Raw genomic sequence first — 18734 nt, 5'->3', positions numbered from 1 at the left:
CTCTCTGCCCCTCCCCCACTTGCGCTCGCTCTCTCTCTCTCTCTCTCAAAAATAAACATGAAAAAAAATTAAAAATAAAGTAACTGCAAAGATGAGAAATAATGCACTTCAAGCACTTAGCACAGGGTCTGGAACATAAGCTCTCAATAAATGCCATTATGAACAATAGTAAGAGCCACACAGCAACATCCAGTGTGTTCAAGTTCTAATTCTGAGTATATTTTCACTGACTTCAAGTTCTTATAAAAGGATTAGAGTGAACAGAATTTAATTACAATAGTTTATTTTATTACCATCAAGTTCACAAAAGTGATCCTGTGAATCATCATATCTTGCCCAGTCAATGAAGGCTTCTTTGCTTTGATTACTAGGGAAGGAGGGAATAAGAAAGAAAAAAAATGATTAAATCTGGAGTTGAAAATGTTTACACTGCATCTTGTATAACTGAAAACAGATAACCCGAGGTCACGTCTTTAATTTAGATAGTGTCACAAATTCAGTTAGTGGTCACATGAAGGAATGATGGCAAGTTTTATGAAAAACACAGATATTAACTCTCCCGTGAAGGATTTCTATTCATACTAAAGCTATTATTAGCCCTACTGCGATAATTACTTTAACTAGAAAATTTACAAATATATATGAGATTTAGTTAAACACAAAATTTAAGCTAGCCTTTTCACCTAACTTAGAAACTGTGGTATTTTTTTCTAAAGCAGGAATTGAATTTACCTTCATAATTCTTTTAACTTGTTTCTGTTATTTATAGGACAAAAACACCAAAAGCTGCATTTCCAGGATGTCCCTTCCAATGTGGTATTCACTGGTAACACCAATATCATTTTTAATCAGGACGTATCATTCATTTTACATACTACCTCACATTTAACAAAATCTATGATCAAGATCTCTACTTGGAGAACTGATAAAGGAACAACCACAGTCTCTCCAATAAACTTCGACCTACATTTACTTTAACCTATGTTCAGACCTTCTCTGTCTTAAACCCAGACTGGCAACATCTATACGAGAACTATTATTACTCTTCTTTATTCACTACACAATAGGGGGAAAAAAAGATAGAAAAAATTATTTGTGTACTAAGTTTAAATCAGGTAGTTCCTAAATGTGTTACTTTTATAGCCAAGAATTTATTTTGTATTTGAAAAACTGCTACATTATATAACCACTACGAGAAGTATATAAGGCTGACTGACTGGACTACCCCAACTTTATCAATAAATGTTTTCAATTCACTGTGGGAATACCGAGTTAACTTAATAATAAAAGTTAATGGAAATACCCGTATCTTAGTTGACTCAGCTGAAACATATAATTCCATAAAACGAGAATGTCTAAGTTCCAGTTACAGCTAAAGTAACTATCGTTAGGTTTAATTAGATACATCCTCCATTGAAAATAGTCAAGAACAAGGCCACTGTGACATAAATTCCAATTTTTTTATTAACAATGTGACTTAGAAAAACAAACTTTTTTCTTTGAGCATACTTATTTGATGACACTTTGTTGTTTCATCCTAAACCCTGCCTGAAAGCCACAGCAACAGAAAAGACAGGCAACACTAACCTAAAGCTAACAGAGCTGGCCCAGTTTGCTTTACAAATGAGTTAGAAGGAACCTCATCCAGGGGTACCTGGGTGGCTCAGTCGGTTAAGCATCCAACTTTGGCTCAAGTCATGATCTCATGGTTTGTGGGTTCGAGCCCTGCATCAGGCTCTGGGCTGACAGCCCAGAGTCTGGAGCCTGCTTCAGATTCTGTGTCTTCCTCTCTGTCCCTGCCCCACTTGTGCTTGCTCTCTCTCTCAAAAATAAAATGTAAAAAAAAAAAAGAACCTTACCCAGCTTCTCTAAAAGTCAGTTTGAAGATGGATGCCAAGCTACTTCTATAAGAATTTCCTGGGCTTAAACCAGGGCTTCCTGTCAAGATGGTGCTGTGTGTTAAAGTAGGAGCCTTCAAAGTGGGAAACGCAGGGCAGGAAAGAATGGAATGAAGGCCTTTCCAAAGGCCATGAGAGAATTTTTCAGGGTGGTGGGTAGGACAACTACCTTGATAATGCGGATTTTCATGAGTGCACACTTGTCAAAACATCAAACAGTATATTTCAAGTAGGTGCAATACACTGCATGTCAATTAAACTTCAATAAAGCTGTTTAAAAAATTACAGACCAATTGTTGGAGACGTGGAATGAGGAAATCTCGTATACTACTAGTGGCAATGTATTTTAGTGGTCATTTTGGAAGGCCACATGGCAGTATTACTTAATTCCACTTGTAGGTATATTCCACTTGTAGGTATGAACAGGGGCTTTACCTTAAAATCTTAGAGTGACTTAAGGCCCAATCCCTTGATGACTTCTCTAGTTATATTCTCTCCTGGGTAATCTTATTCAGGTTTATAGTTTTTGAATAGCATATATTTACTGAATGACTCCCACATTTTCTCCTTCCCCCGAAACTGAGACTTGTATATCCAACTGCCTGCTTGACATCTCCAACTGGATGTCTTATAGGCAGCTCAAACTTAACAGGTCCAAGGTTGAACTGTGATTTTCCACCAAACTTGTTCCTCCTGCAGGTATCCCAGTTCAGTAAATGGCAACTCCATTTTTCTAGTTCCAAATCTTGTAGTCATTCACAGTTCCTAGCTTTTTTCAAACCTCACATCAAATCCCACAGCAAACCCTGTCCGCTCCATCTTCAAAATCCATCCAGAATCTGATCACTTGTCATCATGTCCACTGCCACTGCCCTAGTCTAAATGAAACCACCATCATATCTTAACTGAATCACTACAATAATCACAGAACAAGGCTTCCACCGTGGAACACCTGCCTCCCTCAACACCTTCTCTCAAAATCCTCCAGTGACTTTTCATTCCACTTAGCCTCAAAGCAATATTCGTAATCGTCTTCAAGGCTCTACAAGATCTCCGCCCCACCCTACTCCTACGTCCACCCCTAGGATCTTGTGACCGCTGTATTCCAGCGACACTGGACTTTCTGTGGTTCCTCAAATAATCTAGGCGTGCTTCTGCCACAGGTTCTTTTTACTAACAATTACACGTGCCTGGAACACTCATGCCCCAGGCAGCCATAATAGGACTTATGCCTTCATGGGCATTTTGTTCAAATGTCCCATTATCACTGTGGCCTTCTCTCACCAACCCATTGGAAACAGTGCAACTCCCTCCCCTCCCTGCCCTGCCACTCTTAGCTCTCTATCATTCTTCTCAGTTTTCGTTTTCTCCCAAGCACTCATCATCATTTTACTTACGTCTGATACATTTTACTCAGTTACTGCATATCTCCAACTAGGATTAAGCTTCCTGAGAAAAAGAATTTGCCATGTACAGTGCTAAATGCCCAATATTCTAGAACACTGACTGGCATATTGCAGGCATTCATTTACTGAACGAATAAAAAACATAAATGTTCAATACACAGATCAAAAAAATGCTCAAACTCACTAGTAACAAAATATAAACAAAAATGAGGTACTACTTTACAGTCAAACATTATCCATTTTTGGCAAGGATGTGAAGAACAAAACAAGTTCTCAGTCCCGGAGGCAGTATGTAACCACACGAGTATTCTGGAAAGCCATCAGGCAGTAACACGAATAGGCGCACCTGGGCAACAGGAAGATCCAGCAGTTTTTCTAGCGTAGGACAAATTTCCCAGTGTACACCAAAAAAAATTTCTCAAGGATGCTCAAGGTGGCATAACTTATAGAAGTAAAAATTTGAACAATTCAAGTGTTTATCAATATGGGAACAGAGAAGTAAAATATGATATATTCATAAGGTAAAAACCACTCATCAGTTAAAAAGATGAGACAGATCTATCTAGAAAAGCAAAACGTAAGTATAAAAATAAAGTTGAAGTCTGCTAAGTACAGTATTATTTTATATAAGGGAAAAGTAAAATCATACACGAAATAAAGATGATATATATGATAAAAAGAAAAACATAGGTGGGTATACAGCAAATTCATGAGAGCAGCTCCTCCTAAGGAAAAAGGAAAGAAAACAGGATTGGGGCATAGGCCAGAAAGGATTTCAAATTTATCTTTGGTATTTCCGTTTTCTTAAAGACATGGTAGAAAAAGTTAACAACTATTCATCTGGAGTGAAGGACACGGGAGTATTATTATATTATCTTCTCTAGTTTTCTAGAGAATTGTTCTTCAATAGATAATAAAACTGGTAACTTTATTAAGTGTTTAACAGTTATAGTACATAGATGCCAACCTAAACAAAAAGGGAAATTCAAAAGAAGTTCAATGATACTCCATTCCCCAGATTCAACTATAGATACAATCATTTCGTAGTGCATAATCTGAGACCACTCACAATTACACTGGCCTTCCCAAGCAGGTTTTTATTAGAATAAAGAAAAGTCAATAGGAAAAAGAATCTACGAAACTTAACAGTTATGGTAATAACTTTTCCCATTCAAAATGTAACCTACAGATTGAATTACTATTTATAAAAGACTTAGAGGTTCAAGTTCCTTTTCCTATAATAACCAGGAAAAATAGACTCATAAGCCCTGCTAGTTGAGCAATCTTCTAAACTTTTACTTTTTAATAAAGTCACTATTGATCATACATTCCAGCAATTTAAGAACAAATCAGCTCACAGGAGGAAGCAAAGCAATCATGGAACTTAAGATAAAAATAACTTCTTCCTTTTAAGAATTACTTGAAGCAAAATCACAAACAGAAGATTTCTGATATAAATATACTAAACAAGAGAATATTTTTTAACACTCCTAAAATAAACTTGCCTTAATGTGCTGTTAATTGCTCCCAGTTTATTAGCTTGTTCACAATCTTCTAATTCTTTGGTGCTGTTTGCCACTTTTGAGTACTGAAAGGAAGTTCATAGGAAGTTTAGTAATAATCTCAAGTACGACTGGCAATCTGACAGTGATGACATAGATACATCAAAATCTCTCACATATGTAAGAAATACAAATCAAAATGCATCACAAATTTCCACCAACTAAGCTAAGACATTAAAAACAATTAGTACTGGTATGTTGGTGATGACCTAAACTGAGAAAACCGTCTTGGGAAAGTAATTTGACAGTATTTATCTGGAGCTGCAAAAATGCATAATATCCTTGAACCAGCAGTCTTAAAACTGAAACCATATCCACAGCAACATTTAAAAACAAAACTAAAAACAAGGTACAACCACTTTAGAAAGGTATCAGGTACTATCTCATGTTGGGACAGCATAACAGATGCCCCAGCAACCTTACTTCTAAATACAGACCTAGGAAAACTCTTACATATGTACAATGAGACAAAGGACAGAAATGCTAGTGCCTCACTGTATGTAATAGCAAAAGAGTCAACACAAGTGAAATGTCCATCAACCGAGGAGGAGCTAATCAATGACATAATCATACCATTGAATACTATGCAACTATTGGGGTGCGTGGGTGGCTCAGTCGGTTGAGTGTCTGACTTGAGCTCAGGTCATATCTCACAGTCCGTGAGTTTGAGCCCCACGTCAGGCTCTGTGCTGACAGCTCAGAGCCTAGAGCCTGCTTCAGATTCTGTGTCTCCCTCTCTCTCTGCCCCTCCCCTGCTCATGCTCTGTCTCTCTCTGTCTCAAAAAAAAAAAAAAAAAAAAAAATTAAAAAAACATTGAAAAAAAATAGAATACTACCTATTAAAATTAACAAAGCTACATCAGAGACAAAAGCATAATGTGGAGTAAAGGTAACTGAAAAAATGTTTTTAACCTGAAGAAATAAAAAAGCATAATCTTAATGTTTAAACTTCATATTAAAAGATCTACATGTTGGGCGACTGGGTGGCTCAGTTGGTTAAGTGTCCAACTTCGGCTCAGGTCATGATCTCGTGGTTTGTGAGTTTGAGTCCCGCGTCAGGCTCTGTGCTGACAGCTCAGAGCCTGGAGCCTGCTTTGGATTCTGTGTCTCCTCCTCTCTCTGCTCTTCCCATGCTCATACTCTGTCTCTCTCTCTCAGTAATAAATAAATGTTTAAGAAAATAATAAAAAATAAAAAGATCTATATGTCACTTGTGGCTACATGTGCATTAGAAGTAGAAAAGTTAAGTAACACAGAAGGACACACGTAAGTTTCAGAAAAGTGGCTATCTCTGGGGACGGAGGAAACAGAATGGGATTGGGAAGGAGTCCAGAAGAGATTTCAAATGTCTCTAACACTGTGTATTTAGTTCAGAGCTGAAACAAAAATAAATTAAAGAGAGTGAACACAAACAAAAGACCACACGGGAGAAAACTCAAAAAGAAAATGGAAAGAGGGAACAGGGAGAGAGAGGGTATGATGATCTTTACTATGTACACATAATAGTGAAAAACTAGAAGTACACTGTTACATAAAAACATGCACGGCTAAGTAAATTACGGCATGCTTCTAAAAGGGCAAGGGTAAGGGCGCCTGGGGGCTCCATCAGTTAAGGGTCTGACTTCAGCTCAGGTCATGACCTCACAGTTTGGAGTTCGAGCCTTGCATCAGGCTCTGTGCTGACAGCTCAGAGCCTGGAGTCTGCTTTGGATTCTGTGTCTCCCTCTCTCTCTCTGACCCTCCCCTACTCACACTCTGTCTCTGTCTCTCTCTCGAGAATAAACAAACATTAAAAAAAATTTTTTTTAATTTAAAAGGGAAAGGGTAAAAAAAGGGGGGGAGTGTAACCTTTAATAAAGGAGTATTTTAATGCCGTTGAAAAGTACTATGCTCCTAATACCTTAATAGCCGTTTATACAATATAATCCTGAATATGACAGGTTGACTAGTTGAAACCGAAAACTAAAAATACATGCATGATAAAACACCTGTTGAATAGGCCATCTGACACTGTAGTTACATTACACTACTGTAGTTCTTCTAGAGGTTCCAAAAACAGAATTGAAATATCTTAAAAAAAAAAAAGTATATAATCTAACTGTAAAAAAAATACACAAGCTCTCTGTTGCTGAAAGAATTGGAAATATGAGATTCTGGGGCAAAATGTGCCCACTCCCAACTAACCACAGTACAGTTCTCCTTCCGTAACTACTGTCAAGCAGTAAATGGTAAATTTCATAACGTAAAGCAGAAATACTCAAGGAAAAGGGACTCACCTTATTAGAACTCCCGGCTTTAATTCCAACTGGAATTTTACTCTTAAAAGAACAACAACAGCAATTTAAAAAGTGACCATCGCTTTTTTTTTTTTTTTGAGATTTCTTCACAAATGATGACATTGCTCAAATAAAGGGTATTTTATTTTATTCCATGATGAGAAAATATACATTCATTCAAAATCTGTTTTCATATTACCTCTTTAAGATAAATGGTAAAGAGGTATACCAATTTACAAACTTGTAAATCATAGTATAGCAAACCAAATGACATATACAAAATAAGAGTGTCAAAATTAGCTATAATTGAAACTCTCAATGAAGTATCTAATAGTTTACATAATTTTTAGGTTAAAAAAACCTGACAAAAATCACTTTTCCATAAACTTTCTTACAACAGAAACAGAAGCTTTAAAAATTTTCAGTTATTTGAAATATCTTATGCTCAATCTTAAATTCTGCTCTAAATTGACATTTATAGTGAAGGCAGTTTGGGATTAACACTAAAAGAGTCAGTTCTTTGGTCCACAGGATTAACCTAGGGCTTATCAATCTAGGTAACCAGGGTTTACTAACAGAAGATCTGCATGTGGATCCAATTTGACTCACTTTCCTACAAAGCCAATAATTAGTTTTAGGCTTTAATAAATAAATCTAGGAATCATTACAGCTGGTTTATCAAACACAGTTTTAAAACAAAAACCATACTGAAACAGAAAATCACAGGTTGGTAACTCTGATCAATTCAGTGGACTGATTTTCAACATCTGGATCTACGGTATAGAAAATTACCTCTTAAAATTTTTTTATGTATCATCATGATAAATTTTAACACAGGCAAACTTAACCAAATATTCAGAATAAATATCTTCCTGTCAGGTGGAAGAATGTATATAATAGTAATGATGATAAGAGATATTTCCCTCATCAATAAAAAGATTAATCAATTAAAATGTTACGTGCTGCCAGTATTTTATCATTTCAGTGCCTCCTAGGACATCTAACAGAAGGCAAAAGAGAGAAGACTATAAAACTCAAGTCAAACCTAACAGCCACAGACCCTGAATTTAAAATATGGAATAAATATTAACCAAAAGTGACTGCTGGCTACAGTGTGTCCTCTAACTAGTGTAGTATAACGTGCTAAAATCAAAATCTTCAGCAGCTTTTTTAAAGGTTTGATGCTAAATGCAGTAACTTGACTTAAGCAAATCTTAATAACAAGGCTTTTAGAAATATTGGGGTAGGCATCACAGATCACTGTCACGGATAATATGTAACAATCACAAAAGAGAATTATTAGAAGTAATGATAAATGTAAAACTAATGTCTAGAATCAAGCATGAAATAAATCTGGCTGGGATTGAGGCTGGAAAGATGGTGGAGGAGGACGACGCTGGTCTCACCTCGTCCCATGGATACAACTAGGTAACACTCACCTCAGCACAAATAACCCAGAAAACAACCCAAAGACTGGCAGAACAAACTCCACAACCAAGGAAGAGAAGAGGGCGCATCTCACTCTTCTCTGAGCGGGGGGCACGGAGAGGGGGAGAAATAGATGATCACACCAGGGAGCCTGCACAGGGAAGACCAATCCCAGTTAACATTGGGCTCTGAAAGCCAGGGGGTCCAAATTACAAGAGTTCCTACAACCAGCAGGATTTGAAGCCTGGAATTTTAAGAATCAGCAGCTCTGGTGTGGGAGAGCCTGAAGGGCATTAGGAAGCAGAGTTCCTGCCCTTAAAATGACAGCATGACAAACGGCCCAGGTAGATACAGCCTAGAAGCAGCAGTTTGAAAAATGCCCACGGCACATGGGACTGAGATTTATTTACTAATCACAGAGCAAGTCCAGAGAGGCAGGGATCACTGGGAGACCCTTCCAGGTACAAAGGAAGAGGCAGGTGTTATTTCCCTCCTTCCCCCGCAACCCCCTCCCACAATCCCCACTCCCTGCCCCCAGCAGAAACACACAGGCACCGGCAGGAACCAGTGCTGCACAACACTCCCTACCTAAATTGCTCACAGCAAGCCCCACCCATCCACGCCTGGCCGATCTGCCCTTTTCAACAGATTTTCCTCAGTCCTGGCTGCGAATCACCTCCCCCGCAAGACCAATGTAAACATCACATCAGCAACACAGCTTCTCCTGACCCATGGGTTTTTGTAGGGCATAGGTCCCAGCAGCGTGGGCTCTGCAGAAGCTCATGGCAGATCCTGTTACAACTGGTGCCCCACCCACACACCCTCCATTCCCCCAGTGCAGGCAACAGGTTTCATCTCACAAACAGAGAAGCACACACCTTGTGAAAATGTGCGGCACAGATCTGGGACCGAATACGGCCCACAGTGGGCTAAGAGAGCCTCTGCAGACGACCGGACTAAAGGAAAAGAGTGGCCAAGGCACAAGAGCAGGGCATTTGCAACACACATAGGACACATTCCCTGAAGTATAGGGTCGTGGAAAACAGGAGACATAGCACTGCAGGGCACTATAGGACCTCTTCCTCATAAAGCCATTACTGTCAAGAGGAGGAGATGTAGCAGACTTTCCCCAACAGACAGAAACAGATCCACAGAATTAGACAAAACGAGGAGACAAAGGAACATGTCCCAAATGAAAGAACAAGACAAAAGCACAGCAAGAGACCAAAGAGAAAAGGATAGAATATGACTGATAGAGAATTCAAAATAATGAGCATAAACATACTCACAGGACTTAAGAGCGGAAAACATCAGTGAGACCCTTAACACAGAGATAAAAAACAATAAATCAGAGATGAATACAATAAGTGAAATTAAAAATACACTAAATGGAATAAATAGCAGGCTAGATGAAACAGATAAATGCATTAATGACCCAGAAGCCACAATTATGGAAAGTAATCAAGCTCAGTAGGTGTGAGAAAAAAATTACACAGAATGAGAACAGACTTAGGGAACTCAGGGACTCCATCAAGCATAATAACATTCGCATTACAGGGATCCCATAAGAAGTAGAAAAAGAGGGCAAAAATTTTATCTGAAGAAATAACAGCTAAGAACTTCCTGAATGTGGGGAAGGAAACAGACATCAAGATCCAGGAGGCATATAGATCCCCCAACAAAATCAACCCAAGGATGTCCACACCGAGACACACAGTACCTAAAGTGACAAAAAGTAGTGATGAAGAAAAAAATTAAAAGCACCAAGAGAAAAGAAGACAAGTTACATACAAGGGGAAACCCTATAAAGATACCAGCTGATTTTTCAGCAGAAAATTTGCAGGCCAGAAGGGAATGGCATGATACATTCAAAGTGCTAAGAAGAAAAACTGTGCAGCCAAGAATACTCTATCCAGCAAGGCTCTCATTCAGTATACAAGAAAATACAAAGAGTTTCTCAAACAAAAACTAAAGGAGTTTATGACCACTCCACTAGCCATACAAGAAATGTTAAAGGGGACTCTTTGAGTGGCAAGGAAGACTATAAGACTTATTATAAAAAGTAGGAAACACAAAAGCAGTAAAAATAAATATATACGTAAATATCAGTCAAGAGATTCACAAAATAAAAATGACGCCACATACCTACAATGTCAGGCAGAAAGGAAGAAAGAATAGGTTCAAACTTAAATGACCATCAACTTAATATAGACTGCTATGCAGAAGATGTTATGTACAAACCTAATGGTAACCACAAATCAAAAACCAGCAATAGATATGCAAAGAATAAAGACAAAGGAATCCAAGTATATCACTAAAGAAAGCCAAAACACCATGAAAGAGAGCAAGAGGAGTAGAGAAAAACTACAAAACAATCACAAAGCAAGTAACAACTTGGTAATAAATATATATCAATAACTACTTTGAAGGTAAATGGACTAGATGCTCTCATCCAAAGACATCGGATGACAGTGTGGGTAAAAAAAAATAAGACTCATCTAATATGCTACCTACAAGAGACTCATTTCAGACCTAAAAGCACCTGCAGATTGAAAGTGAGGTGACGAAGAAACAGGCATCATGCAAATGGATGTCAAAGAAAGCCAAAGTAGCAATACTTACACTGGACAAAATAGATTTTAAAACAAGACTGTAACAAGGGACAAAGAAGAACACTATATAATAACGAAGGGGAGAATCCAACAAGAAGATACAACAACCATAAATATTTAGGCACCCAACTTGAGAGCGCCCAAATACACAAAACAGTTAATAACAAACATAAAAAACTGATCAATAGAAATACAATAATAGGGGACTATAACACCCTATTTACATCAATGGAAAGATCACCCAACCAGAAAATCAACAAGGGACGAGTGTCTCTGAATGACACACCAGATCAGATAGATTTAACATATTTTCAGAACATTCCAACCTAAAACAGCAGATATTCTTTGCAAGTGCACACAGAACATTTTCCAGAATAGATCACTTATTAGGCCATAAAACAAGCCTCAACAAATTCAAGATCAAGTCATATCATGCATCTTTTCTGACCACAATGCTATGAAACTGGAAGTCAACCACAAACAAAAATCTGGAAAGAGCATCAATGCATGAAGATTAACTAACATGCTACCAACAATGAATGGGTCAACTAAGAAATTGAAGAAGAAATCAAAAATTTCACGGGTACAAATGAAAAGGAAAATTTAACAGTCCAAAATCTTTGGGGTGCAGCAAAAGCAGTTCTAAGAGGGATGTTTAGGGGAATATAGGCCTACTCCAAGAAGCAAGAAAAATCTCCTTTCACATAAAGGAGCTACAAAAAGAATAACAAAACTTAAAACCAGCAAAAGGAAGGAAATAATAAAGATTAAAGCACAAATGGTACAGAAAATTTAAAAAAATAGAACAGATCTATGAAACCAGTTCTTTGTAAAGATCAACAAAATTGATAATCCTCTAGCCAGACTCATAGAGAGAGGCGGGGAAGGGGGAGAGAGGATCCAAACAAAATCACAGATGAAAGAGAAATAACAACTGACACCACAGAAATACAAGCAATTGTAGGAGAATATTATGAAAAAGTATATGCCCACAAATTGGACACCCTAGAAGAAATGGATAAATTCCTAGAAACATGTAGCATACCAAAACTGAAGCAGCAATAGAAAATTTGAACAGACTGATTACCGATAAGGAAATTCAGTGATCAAAAAACTCCCAACAAACAAAAATCCAGGACCAGACAGCTTCACAGGCAAATTCTACCAAACATTCCAAGAAGAGTTACTACCTATTCTTCTCAAACTACTCCAAAAAAATAGAAGAGGAAGGAACTTCCAAATTCATTCTATGAGGGCAGCATTACCTTGTACCAAAACCACATAAAGACACCACTAAAATAGACAACTACAGGCCAGTATCTCTGATGAACTTGGATGCAAAAATCCTCAACAAAATACTAGCAAACCAAATCCAACAACCGATTAAAAAAAATCATTCACCACAATCAAGTGGGATTTATTCCTGGGATGCAAGGGTGGCTCAATGTTTGCAAATCAATCAACGTGATACACCACATCAATGAGAGAAAGGACAAGAACCATACCATCATTTCAATAGATGCACAAAAAGCATTCAACAAAGTACAACATCCATTCGTGATAAATAACCCTCAACAAAGTAGGTTTAGAGGGAACATACCTCAACATAATACAGCCTTTATGTGGAAAACCCACGGCTAACATTATACTCAATAGGGAAAAATGGAGAGTTTTTTTCCCCCCAACGTCAGGAACAGGACCAAAATATCTATTCACACTATTTTTATTCAACATAGTAATGGAAGTCCTAGCAACAGTAACCAGACAACAAAAAGGAATAAAGGGTACTCAAGCTGGTAAGGAAGAAGTCAAACTTTCACTATCAGCAGATGACATGACACTATATACAGAAACTGTAAAGACTCCACCAAAAAACTACTAGACCTGAAAAATTAATTCAATAAAGTTTCAGAACATAAAGTCAATGTACAAAAATCTGTTGCATTTGTATACACTAATAAGGAAACAACAGAAAGAGAAACTGTGAAAACAATACCATTTACAACTGCACCAAAAATAATAGCTAGGAATAAACTTAAGCAAAGAGGTGAAGGACCCATATTCTGAAAACTATAAAACACTGATGAAAGAAACTGAAGATGACACAAAGAAGTGGAAAGACATTCTACGTTCATGGATTGGAAGAACAAATATTGTTAAAATGTTAAAAGCAACCTACATATTTAATGCAATTCCTATCAAAATACTAATAGCATTTTTCATAGAACTAGAAAAAATAATCCTAAAATTTGCATGGAACCACAAAAGCCCCAGAACAGCCAAGCAATCTTGAAAAAGAAAATCAAAACTGGAGCTACTCCAGATTTCAAGTCACATTACAAATCTATGGTAATCAAAACAATATGGTACTTATACAAAAATAGACACACAGATCAACAGAACAGAATAAAAAGCACAAAAATAAACCCACGATGTTATTGTCAATTAATCTTTGACAAAGGAGCCAAGAAGATGCAATGGGGAAGAGACAGTCTCTTCAACAATGGTATTGGAAAAACTGCACAGCTACATGCAAAAGAAGGAAACTGGGCCACTTAACACTGTGCACAAAAACTCAAAATGGATTAAGGACCTAAGTGTGAGACCTGAAACCATAAAAATCCTAGACGAGCACAGGTAGTACTTTTTCTGACATTGGCCATAACAGTATCTTTCTAGACATGTCTCCTGAGGCAAGTGAAACAAAAGCAAAAATAAGCTATTAGGGGCTACATAAAAATAAAAACCTTCTGCACAGCAAAGGAAACAACCAACAAAACTAAAAGACAGACTACTGATTGGGAGAAGACATTTCCAAGTGACATATCTGATGAAAGGTTACCAAATTATATAAAGAACTTATACAACCCAACACCAAAAAAAACCCCCAAATAATCCCAGACATTCCTCCAAAGAAGACATCCAGATGGCCAACAAACACATGAAAAGATGTTCAGCATCACTCATTATCAGGGAAAGGCAAGTCAAAACCACAATGAGATAGCACCTCACACCTTTTAGAATGGTTAAACTCAAAAACTCAAGTAACAGGTGTTGGCGAGGATGTGGAAAAAAAAGAACCCTTGTGCACTATTGGTGGGAATGCAAACTGGTGCAGCCACTGTTGGGAGACAGCATGCAGGTTCCTTGAAAAATCAAAAATAGAACTACCCTACAATCCAGCAATTGCACCAGGAGGTATTTATGCAAAGACTATAAAAACACTAATTTGAAGGGATATATGCACCCCTAGGTTATTCCAGCATGATTTACAATAAACAAACTACGGAAGCAGCCCAAGTGTCCATCGGTAGATGACTGGAAAAAGATGAAGCATATACATACGAAGGAATATTATTCAGCCATAAAAAAGAATGAAATCTTGCCACTTGGCAACAACATGGATGGATCTGGAGAGTATAATGCTAAAGGAAATAAGCCAGTCAGAGAAAGACAATTACCATATGACTTCACTCACGTGTGGAATTTACGAAAGCAAAACAAAAACACAAAAAAACAAAAAAGAGAGAGACAAACCAAAAAACAAACTCTTAACTATAGAGAACAAACTGATGGTTACCAGAAGGGAGGTGGGGGGGAGGGGCTGAAATAGACAAAGCAGATTAAGAGTAGACTATCTTGATGAGCACTAAGTAATGTATGGAACTATTGAATCACTATTTTGTATACCTGAAATGAACACAACACTATGTTTTCACACTTTGTTTTTTAGCTATATAGCACATTATTAAGTCAGCTGCAAGGTCTACAGATTAGACATCAGTATTATAATTAATGTTAATTTCCTGATTTTGTTAATTATGTTGTGGTTAGGTAAGAGAATAATCTTGTTTTTAAGGAAATACACACTCAAGTATTTAGAGGTAAAAGATCACCATGTTGGTAACTTAGACCCAAATGCTTCAGAAAATATTAACATATGTGTATAGAGAGAATAATGAAGCAAACATGATGAACATTTAGGGAATCTGAATAAAAAGTATATGAGGACTGCTGTTATTATTCTTGCAATTTTTCTGTAGGTCTGAAATTATTTCAAACTAAAAAGTTAAAACATTTTATTCTTAAAGGAAAATTAGAATTTTTTAAAATTGTCCCTTTAGGAAGGACGTTGATTCAGATAAGGCTCCCCCTCCCCCCCCCCCATTTTTAAGGGTAACAAACTATAGACTGATTAGGTAAGAAAAGAAAAAAGTGAATGAAAATATAGCTCATAACTAATTACTGTTTAAGAATTAATTGTATCAACTGATGAATGGATAAAGAAATTGTGGTTTATATACACAATGGAGTACTATGTGGCAATGAGAAAGAATGAAATAATGGCCCTTTGTAGCACCTGGAAGGAACTGGAGAGTGTTATGCTAAGTGAAATAAACCATACAGAGAAAGACAGATACCATATGTTTTCACTCTTATGTGGATCCTGAGAAACTTAACAGGAACCCATAGGGGGAGGGGAAGGAAAAAAAAAAAAGAGAGAGAGAGAGAGAGGTTAGAGTGGGGGAGACAGCCAAAGCATAAGAGAGTCTTAAAAAATAAGAACAAACTGAGGGCTGATGGGGGGGTGGGGGGGGGGGGAGGGAAGGGTAGGTGATGGGCATTGAAGAGGGCATCTTTTGGGATGGGCACTGGGTGTTGTATAGAAACCAATTTGACAAGAAATTTCATACATTCAAAAAAAAAAAAGAATTAATTGTGCTAGATGCCAAAAAATGAAGTCTAAAATATAAGTATAGCTATTTTTTTTTTTAATATAACAAGACCAAGTGCAAACCTGATACCAAGCCTGAGATTCTCCCACTTTACCCATGGTAATTCCCACTCTAAATGTAAAATTGAAGGTCCAGTAGCATTACTTTTCTTTTTATTTGAGAGGGAGAGGGAGAAGGAGGGAGGGAGGGAGGGAGGGAGAGAGAGAGAGAGAGAGAGAGAGAGAAAGTACAAGACAAGGAGAGGGGCAGGGGGAGGAGAGAGATGGAGACAGAATCTTAAGCAGGCTCCACGCTCAGCACAGAGCCCAACACGTGGCTGGATCCCATGACCCTGGGATCATGACCTGAGCTGAAATCAAGAGTCAGACGCTCAGCCAACTGAGCCACCCAGGCGCCCCTGGTAGCATTACTTTTCTTATGATACAAGATGCACATCCAATAAAGCATGAAATAAGCGTCAGACATTGTAGATCCAATCCTAGAACAGGCCCCTGATTTTCCATCTGTTTTAGAATCATACTTTACTTCCATATCCAATCATCAATACCACTGGATACAAGCGTCTTCAAACCCATTTTGGTAATGAGTATAAAATCTTTAATAATCTCAGTAAAAAGGAGAGAGCTAGGGGCACCTGGGTGGCTCAATTAAGCATCCAACTCTTGATTTCAGCTCAGGTCATGATCCCAGGGTTGTGAGATTAAGCCCCACGATGGACTCGGTGCTGAGTGTGGAGCCTGCCCAGGATTCTCTCTCTCTCCCCCTCCCTGTCCCTCCCCTGCACGCTCTCTCAAAATAAATAAATAAAATAAAAATACTTAAAAAGGAGAGATCTAACAGTTTATGAATTTGATGACAGGTCTAAATCCATCAATAAAATATAAAGTTCATGTTTGTCTAAAAGCCCAAGAGGAAGCAATGTTTTCCTTATTCATATTTTTTAAATTTATTTTACCTCTGGACAGGGCTCCACATGGCAGTCTTTTATTGAACAATGGCCATCTTCTGCCCAGAAAGGACATGGTCGCTTCAGATTAACCTTGAGAGAGAGATTGGATTAACATTAGGATAGAAGTGTCACAGTCCGCATGCTAAGTGTCACTGTGTGGGCGCCAATGACATGCTGGTGAGTAAGAAGAAAAAGCTTCCTCTCCCATGTCATCTATAGAGTTCAGAATCTTAAATGACTGCAGGTTTTCAGACACCCAGGTGTAATATTAATGTAAAAAATAACTGTTATTAGTCCTCTGACACTTCCCAAAAGGAATAGAGTCCAAGCACACTGCTCATCTGCAGACCCTGGAAAGCATTTTCACAACTGTCGGCACCATGCCGTTACCTTACCCATGAGGATTCGCTCATGCGCCCAGCCACCTAAACGTGCACCGAGCACCCACTATCTGTCTGGCACCATGGAGGTTCTGGGGCAAAAAGAGACACAAAAAGCACTTTCCCCCTGGAACTGATAATCTACTGGAGGGAATGAATGTTTAATTACAAACAAAAATCCAGAGTTTCACAATGGAAAATAATGGGGCTGGTGGATGGCAGCCTCTGAGGAGGTAATATCTCAGGATGGATCAAAGTTGGAGAAATTGTGCATTTGGATAAGGTGACAGAGCTTGAACAGTTGTGGGAACTGGAAAACAAAACAAAACAAAACAGTTTAACCAACTTTTAGTGGGAGAATGAGTGCAGACATAGGAAAGGAATGGACCGTTTTATTTTTATAAATTAAAAAAAAATTTTTTTTTTTTTACGTTTATTTATTTTTGAGACAGAGAGAGATAATGCATGGGCACGGGAGGGGTGGAGAAAGAGAGAAACAGACAGAATCGGAAACAGGCTCCAGGCTCTGAGCTGTCAGCACAGAGCCCGATGCGGGGCTCGAACTCAATGGACTGCGAGATCATGACCTGAGCCGAAATCGGACGCCCAACCGACTGAGACACCCAGGCGCCCCAGGGACGGACCATTTTAACCATGTTGTTAAAAACTCTGGATTTTCTTATCTTGAACTTAACAGAAAGTGATTCAACAGGACTGCCAGATGGATTGCCTGAGCCAAAAATCAAAGTTTTATTCTTGTTTCTTCCCTCTGCCTCCTCCATGCACAATTCATTATCCACTTCTTCCCACCACCTCCACTGTTTTTTTTTTTTTTTAATTTTATTTATTTTGAGAGAGAGAGGGAGGGAGGGAGGGGAATCCCAGGACTACCCCATGCTCCCTGCTTCTACTATACAGCAGCCACAGCGATCCCTCTGAAACGTAATTCAGACGGTACCAATCCCTGCTCAACACCTTCCTGTGGCTTCCCGGCACCTTCAGAAGGAATCCCAGCTCTGTAGCAAGCGCCACTAGGCCCTCCCTCACCTGGTCTCCTGTGCACCTCCAGCCACGCTGGCCCTCCTGCCTGGAACATACCCCCTCCGGCCTGGAACATACCCAGCGCCTGGTCTCCAGGCCTCTACAGTGGCTCCTCTTTGCCTGGCCTGTTGCTCCTCCAGGTCTCACGGCCTGCTCCCCTCACCTCGGCCGGGGCTCTCTCAGATACCACCTCGGCAAAGAGTTTCCCTGACCAGACTCTCCAAAGCAGCACTCAGTAAGCACCCTACACCCTGTTCTTATTCTTTTCTAGCACTCACCACTACCTATTTCTGATTTACTTATTGCCTGCATCTCCCATTGTAAGGACTGAGATTTCGCCTTCTTCATTATTCTATCCCCAGTGCCTGGGATACTTAATAGACAGCTCAATCAATAGCCGTTAAATGAAGTGAATAACACCTACGTCACAGAGGAAGAGGCAAAAA

General features: G+C 38.5%; 1 protein-coding gene across 3 annotated transcripts in view; it reads right to left on the bottom strand.

Moving 5' to 3' along the window:
* ERO1B (endoplasmic reticulum oxidoreductase 1 beta) overlaps positions 1-18734 on the bottom strand; it is a 62613-nt gene that overhangs the window by 29457 nt on the left and 14422 nt on the right. For 2 of the 3 annotated variants that reach the window (XM_042961173.1, XM_042961171.1), the window contains exons 3-6: positions 16874-16957; positions 7143-7184; positions 4810-4892; positions 294-367 (exon numbers count right to left, since the gene is read on the bottom strand). In XM_042961173.1, the coding sequence (XP_042817107.1) occupies positions 294-367; positions 4810-4892; positions 7143-7184; positions 16874-16957 (283 nt within the window). The remainder of the gene's footprint in view (positions 1-293; positions 368-4809; positions 4893-7142; positions 7185-16873; positions 16958-18734) is intronic. The other variant, XM_042961172.1, reaches the window with a different exon arrangement.

Source organism: Panthera tigris, chromosome D2 (genome assembly GCF_018350195.1).
Source record: "Panthera tigris isolate Pti1 chromosome D2, P.tigris_Pti1_mat1.1, whole genome shotgun sequence".
NCBI classification, from domain to species: Eukaryota; Metazoa; Chordata; class Mammalia; order Carnivora; family Felidae; genus Panthera; species Panthera tigris.
Note: the sequence above shows the minus strand (reverse complement) of the source record. Positions and strands in the feature narration are given on the sequence as shown.